Source organism: Giraffa tippelskirchi, chromosome X (genome assembly GCF_054371585.1).
Source record: "Giraffa tippelskirchi isolate mGirTip1 chromosome X, T2T-mGirTip1v1.2.pri, whole genome shotgun sequence".
Classification (NCBI taxonomy): domain Eukaryota; kingdom Metazoa; phylum Chordata; class Mammalia; order Artiodactyla; family Giraffidae; genus Giraffa; species Giraffa tippelskirchi.
The window spans coordinates 140,555,374-140,567,695 of record NC_137289.1 but is presented as its reverse complement, the minus strand read 5'-3'; the positions used below and the strand labels follow the sequence as shown (position 1 = coordinate 140,567,695).

General features: G+C 41.5%; 1 protein-coding gene across 9 annotated transcripts in view; it reads right to left on the bottom strand.

The window, feature by feature from the left end:
- CTPS2 (CTP synthase 2) overlaps positions 1-12,322 on the bottom strand; it is a 114,475-nt gene that overhangs the window by 17,764 nt on the left and 84,389 nt on the right. For 7 of the 9 annotated variants that reach the window (XM_081564731.1, XM_081564736.1, XM_081564730.1 and 4 more), the window contains exons 15-16: positions 11,946-12,001; positions 10,139-10,235 (exon numbers count right to left, since the gene is read on the bottom strand). In XM_081564731.1, the coding sequence (XP_081420857.1) occupies positions 10,139-10,235; positions 11,946-12,001 (153 nt within the window). Of the gene's footprint in view, positions 1-9,278; positions 9,460-10,138; positions 10,236-11,945; positions 12,002-12,322 lie in introns of those variants that run through there. The other 2 variants (XM_081564738.1, XM_081564737.1) reach the window with 1 other exon arrangement.

Here is a 12,322-nt window from a genome sequence, read left to right as displayed (position 1 = left end):
AAGATGAGACCCACCCCAGGTCAGAAGATGTCCACTATGCTACTGGTGAAGGGTGGAGGGCAATAGCTAATTACTAATAGCAACAGCTAATTACTAATAGCTCTAGAAAGAATGAAGTGGTTGGGCCAAAGCAGAAACAATGCTCAGTTGTGGATGTATCTGGTGGTGAAAGTAAACTCTGATGTTGTAAAGAACAATATTGCATAAGAACCTGGAATGTTAGGTCCATGAATCAAGGTAAATTGGACGTGGTCAAGTAGGAGATGGCAAGAGTGAACACCGACATCTCAGGAATCAGTTAACTAAAATGGATGGGAATAGGCGAATTTAATTCAGATGACATGTATGGATGTGAAAGTTGGACTATAAAGAAAGCTGAGCACTGAAGAATTGATGCTTTTGAACTGTGGTGTTGGAGAAGATGCTTGAGAGTCCCTTGGACTGCAAGGAACTCCAACCAGTCCATCCTAAAGGAGATCAGTCCTGAATATTCATTGGAAGGACTGATGCTGAAGCTGAAGCTCCAATATGTTGGCCGCCTGATGCAAAAAACTGACTCATTTGAAAAGACCCTGATGCTGGAAAAGATTGAAGGCAGGAGAAAAAGGGCATGACAGAGGATGAAATGGTTGGATGGCATCACTGACTCAATGGACATGAGTTTGAGTAAACTCCAGGAGTTGGTGATGGACAGGGAGGCCTGGCGTGCTGCAGTCCATAGGGTCGCAGAGTCAGACACAACTGAGCGACTGAACTGAACTGACCATTATGTCTACTACTGTGGGCAAGAATCCCTTAGAAAAAATGGAGTAGCCCTCACAGTAAACAAGAAAATCCGAAATGCAGTACTTGCGTGCAATCTCAAAAATGACAGAACTATCTCAGTTCATTTCCAAGGCAAACCATTCAATATCACAGTAATCCAAGTCTACACCCCAATCACTGATGCCAAAGAAGCTGAAGTTGACTGGTTCTATGAAGACCTACAAAACTTTCTAGAACTAACACCAAAAAGAGATGTCCTTTTCATCATGGGGATTAGAATGCAAAAGTAGAAAGTCAAGAACTACCTGGAGTAACAGGTAAGTTTGGCCTTGGAGTACAAAATGAAGCAGGGCAAAAGCTAACAGAGTTTTGTCAAGAGAACACACAGGTCACAGCAAACACTCTTTTCCAACAACAAAAGAGATGATTCTACAAATGGACATTATCAAATGGTCAATACTGAAATCATATTGATCATATTCTTTGCAGTCAAAGATGGAGAAGCTCTATACAGTCAATAAAAACAAGACCTGGAGCTGACTGTGGCTCAAATCATGAGCTCCTTATTGCAAAATTCAGGCTTAAATTGAAGAAAGTAGGGAAAACCACTAGGCTATTCAAATAAGACCTAAATCAAATCCCTTATGATTATACAGTGGAGGTGAAGAATAGATTCAAGGGATTAGATCTGGTAGACAGAATGCCTGAAGAACTATAACACTGTACAGAAGGCAGTGACCAAAACCACCCCAAAGAAAAACAATGCAAGAAGGCACAGTAGTTGTCTGAGAAGGCTTTACAAATAGCTGAGGAAAGAAGAGGAGCGAAAAGTCAATGGAGAAAGGGAAAGATATACCCAACTGAATGCAGACTTTCAGAGAATAGCAAGGAGAGACAAGAAAATTTTCTTAAATGAACAATGCAAAGAAATAGAGGAAAACAACAGAATGGGAAAACTAGAGATCTCTTCCAGAAAACTGGAGATACCAAGGGAACATTTCATGCAAGGATGGGCACAATAAATGGATAAGGATCTAACAGAAACAGAAGAGATTAAGAAGAGGTAGCAACAGCAATCCCACTCCTAGGCATATACCCTGAGGAAACCAAAACTGAAAAAGACACATGTACCCCCATGTTCTCATGATGTACTCTGCATATAAGTTAAATAAGCAGGGTGACAACATACAGCCTTGACGTACTCCTTTCCCTATTTGGAACCAGTCTGTTGTTCCATGACCAGTTCTAACTGTTGCTTCCTGACCTGCATACAGGTTTTTCAAGAGACAGGTCAGGTGGTCTGGTATTCCCATCTCTTTAAGACTTTTCCACAGTTTATTGAGATCCACACAGTCAAAGGCTTTGGCATAGTCAATAAAGCAGAAATAGATGGTTTTCTGAAACTCTCTTGCTTTTTTGATGATCCAGCAGATGTTGGCAATTTGGTCTCTGGTTCCTCTGCCTTTTCTAAAACCAGCTTGAACATCTGGAAGTTCACGGTTCACATATTGCTGAAGCCTGGCTTGGACAATTTTGAGAATTACTTTACTAGTGTGTGAGATGAGTGCAACTGTGCAGTAGTTTGAGCATTCTTTGGCATTGCCTTTCTTTGGGATTGGAATGAAAGGCCTGGCATGCTACGATTCATGGAGTCGCAAAGAGTCAAACACAACTGAGCAACTGAACTGACTGACTGACCCCCATGTTCACTGCAGCACTATTTACAATACCTAGAACACGGAAGCAACTTAGATATTCATCAACAGATGAATGGATAAAGAAGTTGTGGTACATATACACAATGGAATATTACTCAGCCATAAAAAGGAATGCGTTTGAGTCAGTTCTAATGAAGAGGATAAACCTAGAGCCTATTATACAGAGTGAAGTAAGTCAGAAACAGAAAGATAAATATTGTATACTAAAGCATATATACGGAATCTAGAAAGATGGTGCTGATGAATTTATTTGCAAGGCAGCAATGGAGAAACAGACATAGAGAACAGACTTATGGACACAGGGAGAGGGGGAGGGGAGGGTGAAATGTATGGAGATAGTAATATGGAAACTTACATTACCATATGTAAAATAGATAGCCAATGGGAATTTGCTCTATGTCTCAGTGAACTCAAACAGGGGCTCTGTATCAGCCTAGAAGGGTGGGATGGGGAGAGAGATGGAAGGGGGGTTCAAGAGGGAAGGGACATATGTATACCTATGGCTGATTCATGTTGATGTTTGACAGAAAATAACAAAATTCTGTAAAGCATTTACCCTTCAATTAAAAAAAAATAAATTTTTAAAAAATAAATAAAAAAGAAGTGGCAAGAATACACAGAAAAACTGTACAAAAAAGATGTTAATGACTCAGATAACCATGATGGTGTGATCATTCACCTAGAGCCAGACATCCTAGAGTGTGAAGTCAAGTGGGCCTTGGGAAGCATCACTACGAACAAAGCTAGTGGAGGTGATGGAATTCCAGCTGAGCTATTTCAAATCCTAAAAGATGATGCTGTTTAAGTGCTGCACTCAATATGCCAGCAAATTTGGAAAACTCAGCAGTGGACACCGGACTAGAAATGGTCAGTTTTCTTTCCAATTCCAAAGAAAGGCAAAGCCAAAGAATGTTCAAACGACAGTACAATTGTGCTCATTTCACGTGCTAGTAAAGTTATGCTCAAAATCTTTCAAGCTAGGCTTCAGCAGTACGTGAACTGAGAACTTCCAGATGTACAAACTGGGTTTAGAAAAGGCAGAGGAATCAGAGATCAAATTGTCAACATTCATCAGATCATAGAGAAAGCAAGAGAATTCCAGAAAAACATCTACTTCTGCTTCATTGACTACACTAAAGTCTTTGACTGTGTGGATCACAACAAACTGTGGAAAATTCTTAAAGAGATAGGAATACCAGACCACCTGACCTGCCTCCTGAGAAACCTGTACGCAGGTCAAGAAGCAACAGTTAGAACTGAACATGGAACAATGGACTGGTTCAAAACTGGGAAAGGAGCTCGTCAAGGCTCTATATCGTCACCCTGCTTATTTAACTTATGTGCAGACTACATCATGCGAGATGCCAGGCTGGATGAAGCAGAAGCCAGAATCAAGATTGCCAGGAAAAATATCAATGACCTCAAATATGCAGATGATACCACCCTTATGGCAGAAAGCAAAGAGGAACTAAACAGCCTCTTGATGAAGGTCAGAGAGGAGAATGAAAAACTGGCTTGAAACAACATTCAAAAAAATATGATCATGGCATTCAATTCCATCACTTCATAGCAAATGGAAGGGAAAAAAGTAGAAGCAGTGACAGATTGTATTTTCTTGGGCTCTAAAATCACTAAGGACAGTGACTGCAGCCATGAAATTAAAAGATGCTTGCTCTTTGGAAGGAAAGCTATAACAAACCTAGACAGCACATTAAAAAGCAGAGATATCACCTTGCTGACAAAGGTCTGTATAGTCAAAGCTATGGTTTTTCCAGTGGTCATGTACAGATGTGAGAGATGGACCATAAAGAAGGCTGAGCACCAAAGAACTGATGCTTTCGAATTGTGGTGCTGGAGGAGATTCTTCAGAATCTCTTGGACTGCAAGGAGATCAAACCAGTTAATCTTAAAGGAACTCAACTTTGAATATTCATTGGAAGAAGTGATGCTGAAGCTGAAGCTTCAATACTTTGGCCACCTGATGCGAAGAGCTGACTCACTGGCAAAGATATTGATGCTGGGAAAGACTGAAGGCAAAAGTAGAAGACAGAGGCAGAGGATGAGATGGTTAGATAGCATCATCGACTCAATGGACATGAATTTGAGCAAACTCCGGGAGATAATGGAGGACAGAGGAGTCTGGCATGCTGCAGTCCATGGGGTTGCAAAGAGTTGGACATGACTTAGCGACTGAACAACAGCAACTTATCTCCTGTGATGAAGAGTCTCCAAGTGATAAAAGGATGGCGTTTCAATACGTTAATAGTGGTTTGGCTCAAGGTGGCAAAAGTCCAATATATTTTTATTTTCTTCATTATAATTCTTTGTATCATATGAACCTTTACAGTGAATCTCTTAAACTGGGCTTCCCTCACAGCTCAGTTGGTAAAGAAACTGCCTGCAATGCAGGAGACCCTGGTTTGATTCCTGGGTCAGGAAGATTGGCTGGAGAAGGGATAGGCTACCCACTCCAGTTTTCTTGGGCTTCCCTTGTGGCTCAGCTGATAAAGAATCCGCCTGCAATTCAGGAGACCTGGGTTCGATCCTTGGGTTGGGAAGATTCCCTGGAGAAGGGAAAGCTACCCACTTCAGTATTCTGGCCTGGAGAATTCCATGGACTGTATAGTCCATGGGGTCACAAAGAGTCGGACACGACTGAGGGCAAATAAAGCTGTTACATGTTGAGAGTTGTAAGAAACCCCTATATGAGCAATTCAAGTTCTCCTAGATGTAATAGGAACAGAAAAATAGTTTTTCTCAGGTATCTGGAATCCCTTGTTTGTGAATGGTAAAAATTAATCGGCAACATTTTCAAATCTGGGTAAAAATTTTCTAGGATTACAAATTCCTCTCCCTACTCAGAACTCTCAAAAACTATTTTTATTCCCAGATTAGGAACTAGCTCCTAATTGGAGATTGGGCAACTCTTTATTCCCATAATTCCCATAGTAAAAGCATGGTTGGTATGTAGTCTTTACTTTAAAAATATTTTAATGGCCATATATACATCAAACTGAAGATGATAAAATATAACTTTTATAGGAAGAAGTAAATATAATTTTAAATCTTTCAATGGGATGCTCTATCAAATGATCTGAAAGTCTAGTATGGAATTCAAAATCACAAATCCCCATCACTTACCACTGAAGACCCCAAACTACTGCTCAGTAGTGAGGAAATGCTGGTTGAATGGCAATATCCACTCTCCTAAGGTTATCATTTAAAGTTTAGTCTTTATTGTAATGAAATAGATAACAGTCTAGCAGTTTGTTCTCATCTAATGGTTATAAAGCTTTAGAATAGGAAAGGACTTCAGAAGTAGGGTAAATGTCCAGGTATAGATGCAAAAGCCTGGAGAAGCTTTGTCCTGGTCAGCTAGCTGAGGATTCAGCTTTCATCACCTGACTATTAGCTGACGCCTCCCTTTGCACCTGTGGGGCCAGGTGTGTCCTGGGGCACTCACTACCCACTTCAGAAGCCTTGATGCAAGATCACCATTTGTTCTCTTCTGCAAAGACTGATCTTTCAGTTTTCAGATGATGGTCCTGCTCCTATTTTGAGTCTTCTTTATAAAATAGTGGCAGTTTTTGTGTTTGTTTTCATTTTTGCTGTGCTCTGCTCAGTCGCTAAGTTGCGTCCAACTCTGTGAACCCGTGGATTGCAGCCTGTCAGGTTCCTCTGTCTGTGAAATTTTCCAAGCAGGAATACTGGAGCAGGTTACCATTTCCTTCTCCATGAGATCTTCCTGACCCAGGAATCGAACCTGCATCTCCTGTGTCTCCTGCAGGAGACAGGTGGATTCCTCACTCACTTAGACACACCTGGGAAGCCCGTTTTCATTTTTACTTCTTACTTATTAACTAAACAAAAGTTGGAAATCCCCCCCCCCCCAAAAATAAAGTTTGCTATACAAAATGGTAGCCCTTGGCCACAGGTGACCATTTAAATTCATTCAAATTAACTGAGCACATTTTAAGTGCTAAATAGCCCCAAACAGCTAGTGGCTACCATACTGAACAGGGCAGAATACTCCATCATTGCAGCAGGTTCTATTGGACAGCTCTGAATTCAGAAAATTCCAGTGTAGAAATCCTCTATAGCATATCTAGGAAGAAGCCTCCTTGAATTAGAGGGACACTCAAGTGTGAAAGCTTGGTGAGAGGAACGCCCTCACCTCTTGGGAAAGTGTCCCCTCAAGAAAAGAAGAGAAACTAGCTGTCCTTAGAAAAGAAACCAATGCAGCTTTTAAATTAAAGATGTGATGAATCCTGCAGCACAGCATCTAGGGATGTCTCTGAAAGAAGCTGACAATAATTGTGTTTTTGTACCACTACAGACAGAAGCTGAGCAATGGATCATGTCATAGCCAGGCAAAGAATATTTGAATGAATGTACCATTGCTCTGAATCACTTTATTCAAAAAATCCCCTGTACCAAAATGAGGAAAGAGACCGAAAAGTTTTTATTTTAATGATATTCTACCAGTCAAAGTATCTTTTAAATAATGCTCTTAATTGCTTTGAAACATATTCTGGCATTATACCAATCACAAGCTTTGTTGTTCCTTTTAGAACTCCTTCAGGAATGTAGAGATGCATGGATACGGTAAGAGTAGCTAAGATCAAAGTCTTCTGGGAAGTTTTCCTTAACAAAATGAACTCCCTTGCAGTCAGCTTTTTTAAAATTTCAAGGTTTTATAGCAGGTCTCATTTCCTTTCCAACCCACATGAAATTTGAAAGTGTCAATAGGAAATGAAATCCTTACAATGAAAGAAGCTTCTAAGTGTTTGCTAATAATAATGAGAGCCAGGAGAATTAAAGAGAATAATGTACTTGAACAAAGTAAATAAACAATAATCTGCTTAAGAAACTTCTTTGCCTCTTTCTCTTTCTTTCTTTCTCCCCGCCACCCCCCTCCCCCGCACTGGGGCATTCTTCTCTTCACGTCTTTGGGTCAACGGTCGGCATTGGAGGATGGATTTTCCTGCTATCATCTAAGTAAAAGAGCTGTAACACTGAACTGTAACACTGATTCGTCTAAGAGCTATAACATGGTCTGTTCGAGACCTGAGAGCTATAACACGGTCTGTCCAAGACCCAAGAGCTGTGACCCACTGAGGGCTCTAATGTCCGTCACTCCAAATCTTTGTTGTGACGAGACAGAACCGAGGAGCATACATTCGCCTGACATCTATGGTGCCATGACTCAGATTTAACCTGGCTGAAACAACCTCGGCAAGGAGGAGACCAAGCACAGCAGGAGCCCGGGACACCGAAAAACGAACTCAGCAGAAAGCTCACGCAGCTCAGCCTCAGATTCCAGAAGACCTCTGGTTAAGAAACCCTGGACCACTGGACAAAACCCTGAGAGGGATTGTCAGAAGATCCTCTGACCAATCCTGAGGAAATCTGGTACACTGATGGAAGCAGCTCTGTCTTAGATGGAAAAAGAAGAGCTGGGTATGCAGTAGTCTCCAATTTTGAGACCATAGAGGCTAAGCCTCTGCCACCAGGTCAACAAGCTACAACATGCAGTGCCAGTTCAACTAAGATATAAAACTACAGCCAACCATGGAAAATATCATTCACCCTTAGATGGACACCACTATGAGGACTCTGAGGCCTGAGACTAGCAAGAAGGGGAGGCCCAATGCCCCTCACCATCCCAATTCAGCAGGAAGTAGCCAGAAAGACCTTGACGCCCCTATTCCCAAAGAATTGGGCCTCCCATCTCTTGAGGGGGGAATGTTAGGTAGTTAGAATAGGAAATACGAGTCCAAAATGGCAGCAGCTAAAAGACAAAGAAGGGAAAAGCCTGCGAAAATAGAACAAAGGAAGGCCCGAGGACAGGAGTGAGAACTTCAGGTTTCTCCAAGAATGAATTTGGGCCATCTCTCGAGACCAGGTCAAGACTATTCTTCTCGAGAGCCTCACCCCGACCTCAGGAAAAGGAGACCCTGGGCCCTAGGACGACCCTCCGTTCCAGACCCAGAACTGTTGCCCCTAACCAGCAGGAAGTAGCCAGAGAGATATGGTGCCCTTTGCCCCATTTTTTATGATTTCAGGGTCTGGAATGAAGGAGTCCTTGGGCCTAGAAAAGAAAACAACAGTCTCAAAGGCCCTGCTGAATCATCTAACTTCAGGGAAAACACAACTGAATTTTAAGTCCCACCCTGATGCTCCGGGCTGGTTGCACCTACCTGGGACTTATCATCCCTGCCCAGAAACCTCCCACCCCCTATATCTGCCAGGGACTTATCACCCCCTGCCCAAAACCTCCCACCCTGTATTCAACTACCAAAGATTACCCAAAACGTCCTGCCTGACTAATGTTTCCCTTATCACTTCCACAAACCTCCCTTTAAATATGAAGCCTCCCTGATCCCTCTCATGCTCAGCCTGGTCGTTAGGCCAAATGTTGCCCCTCCTTGCCTGAATAAAGGTTCCAAATAGGAAAAAAAAAAAAAAGAAACTTCTTTGCCCTCTCACATACCAGACTTAAGAGACTTCAACACCAGTGATCCACACTATAAAAATTGTAAATGATGGACATTTCTATCAAAAGGACGACAGAAAATATATCCTCATATTCTAATTTAAAACTTCAGGCATGGATCGATAATCTTAGGTGGAATGTCCACTGAAAACAAGAACAATGAAGTCCCACAAAGGTGGTGGCAGAAGGCGGCTATGGCCTGGTTTAGATCCAGCCCCTCCAGTGACTAGCTGGATGGCCCTGGCAGGTTTCTTAACCTCTGCACTCCAGTCTCCTCTCTAAAGTAGGAATAACATCACCTGCCTTGTAAGTTACATAGGCACACGGAGTCCCTAGCAAGGGGTCTGGTGAGAAGCATCCAGTGAGTGCAGGCTCAATGTCCACTGCTTGCCTTCTTTCTGGGTCCAGGTAACATGCCACTGTGGTCAAAGAAGCCTTTCCCAACTTCAAGTGTTCTCCCTGCTTGGAACTCTGAAGTACCTGAACAGTTTAGAGACAGAAACCGAAAGGGACAGAGAAAAGGAATCTGGAGTAGAAGAACAGTGATATGGGTTAAGATGGAAAAAGAAGTAGAAAAGTTAGAAGAGTAAGTAGTCCAGGTTATCTGGAGCCCAAATATACAGATTGGAAAGGTAGGTTCTAGAAAATGATGTTACCATTTTTAGAGCATCCTGTACACACTAAGCATTCAATAAATGAGGGCAGTTTATCCAACAGATTATCGTCATATGTACTGCACAGTCAGTTACCAGTAGTGAGGACAACATCAGGCCATTCTTCCTCAGAGGTGGGAGGAAGCAGAGTGCTCCTCAACAGTGGGCTGCCTGCCTTTCCCAGAGGCTAGGAACAAGAGACACCCCAGGAACGGGGCAAGGATGCTAAGGAAGCATACTACTAGCAGAGCTGGTAGGCTCTGAACACTACAGCATTTTATGGCAGTTCACATAAACAGCCCAAAATAATTAGTATTATAAGCGATCTGTTTTTTCATACACTTTATATTTAGTGTATATTATTTCTATTTAGTTGCATATCTATTTCAAGAGAGAGGAGAAAAGAACAAACAAAATGGGTCTCAAGTTATATCTTTGTATGCTTACAGTTGACAAACAGACATTAGCTCACATCAAAAATTTTCAGAAATGAAGATCCCACTTACTTGCCAGTTCAATGATTTCCATCCTCTCTCCATCAACATCCTGACCTACAAAACTTAAGTCTTTCTGCTCAAGTTGGCTGATCAGGCTAGGATTCACCTGGAAAAACAAGAAATTAAGTGTCTTTGGACAGCAGAGCAATACAGACATATCAGCTTATGAAATGATTTTCCATTTTGGTGATGCTCTAACTAGTAGTTAATTTCTATTTATAGTCAAACCTCAAAGCCTATTTTTACACTCATAATGAACCTGAGAAATAGTTTAATCACAGCCCTTAAATCTGGGAGGCCCATCTTCTGTTGCCCAAAGATAAGTCTGAAAAAGTAGGACTGTGAGATTACATCAAACTAAAAAGTTTCCACGTGTGAAGGAAACCATCATCAAAACAAAGAGGCAGGGAGTTCCCTGGCAGTTCAGTGGTTACAACTCCGAACTTCTACTGCAAGGCGCCCGGGTTCAGTTCCTGGTTAGGGAACTAAGATCCCTCAAGCCCATGGCGAGGCCAAAAGACAAACTAACAAACAAAACAAAACAAGGCAACCTACTGAATGGAAGAAGGTATTTGCAAATCACACATCTGATAAAAGGTTAATATCCAAAATGTATAAAGAACTCATACCCTTCAACACCAAAAAGAAAAATTTTTAAATGGGCAGAGGATCTGAATAAACATTTTTCCAAAGAAGACATACAGGTGGCCAAAAGGTACATGAAAAGATGTTCAACATCACTAATTATCAGGTAAATGTAAATCAGAACCACAATAAGTTATCACCTCACACCTGCTAGAAAGGTTATTGTCAAAAAGACAGGGAATAACAAATGTGAGAAAAGATATAGAGAAAAGTCCCACAGTGGTGGTGGGACTGTAAATTGGTCCAGTCACTATGGAAAACAGGATGGACACGCCTCAAAAAATTAAGACTAAAACTACCATATGACTTAGCTATTCCACTTCTGGGTACTTATTCAAAGAACATGAAATGAAAACACAAATTCACTATGTTCACTGGAGTATTATTTACAATAGCCAAGACATGGAGACAACATAAGTGTCCACTGATGGATAAAGAAGATGTGAGAGTATATATATATATAGAACAGAATACTACCCAGCCACAAAAAAGAATAAAAACATGCCTTTTGCAAAACAATATGGGTGGACCTTGAGGCTATTATGCTAAGTGAAATAAATCAAAGAAAGACAAACATGATTTCATTCGCATGCTGGATCTAAAAGAAAACAAAACCAACGAAAAAACAAAATAAAACAAAAACAACTCACAGAGAACAGATTAGTGGTGACCAGCTGGGAAGGGGGTTGGAGGGTAGGCAAAATGGGTGAAGGGGATCAACTGCATGATGATGGATGGTAACTAGACTTTCTCTCTTGAAACCTTGAGACTAGCTTTTTATAGCCATCCCCCTACTTGCTTCTTCCCTTGAATTATGTGTAATAAACTATCTCTCCCCAAATGACAAATCTACTTGAGGATTGAAACTATCTTATTTCTCATGTGATTAAACCAAAATCTTTCTTTATATATAGTTACATAGGTGCTCTAAAGAGAAGCTTGGAACAAGTCTTCAGTTGCTTCAGTCACATTCGACTCTGTGACACACCAGGCTCCTGTGTCATGGGATTCTCCAGGCAAGAATACTGGAGTGAGTTGTCATTCCCTTCTCCATGGGATCTTCCAGACCCAGGGATCGAACCCACGTCTCCTGCACTGCAGGTGGATTCTTTACCGCTGAGCAACCAGGGACGACCCCTTACTCCATAGTAATTTAGTGTGAAAGATGTACCTCATACCGATGTCTGTGTCTTTCTTCTATGAAAGGTACATCGCCATAAAGTTTCCCTGTAAAGACATGAAAGTGAAATTAATATTGGAGTAATCACCTTTGGAACCACATCCATGGCAGCTGTGTGGGAGAAATCTCTTTGATCTCTGTCTGTCTATCAAAGGCCTAAAAATGAACTAGACTTTAGACAGTAATCTCGATTTTCTTTTCTTATAGGACAGTGATATGTTCTTTGAAATTCTGAAGCAGTTCTCAAGTAAGCCATTACCAGTGAGCAAAGGGAAGCCCCCTATGGACTGCAGCAAAGACTCTCCTTTCACAAGCCTGCCTGCAGGGCCGAAAGCCCCAGTGACGTCTGCACTGTAGTGCCTGAGCAG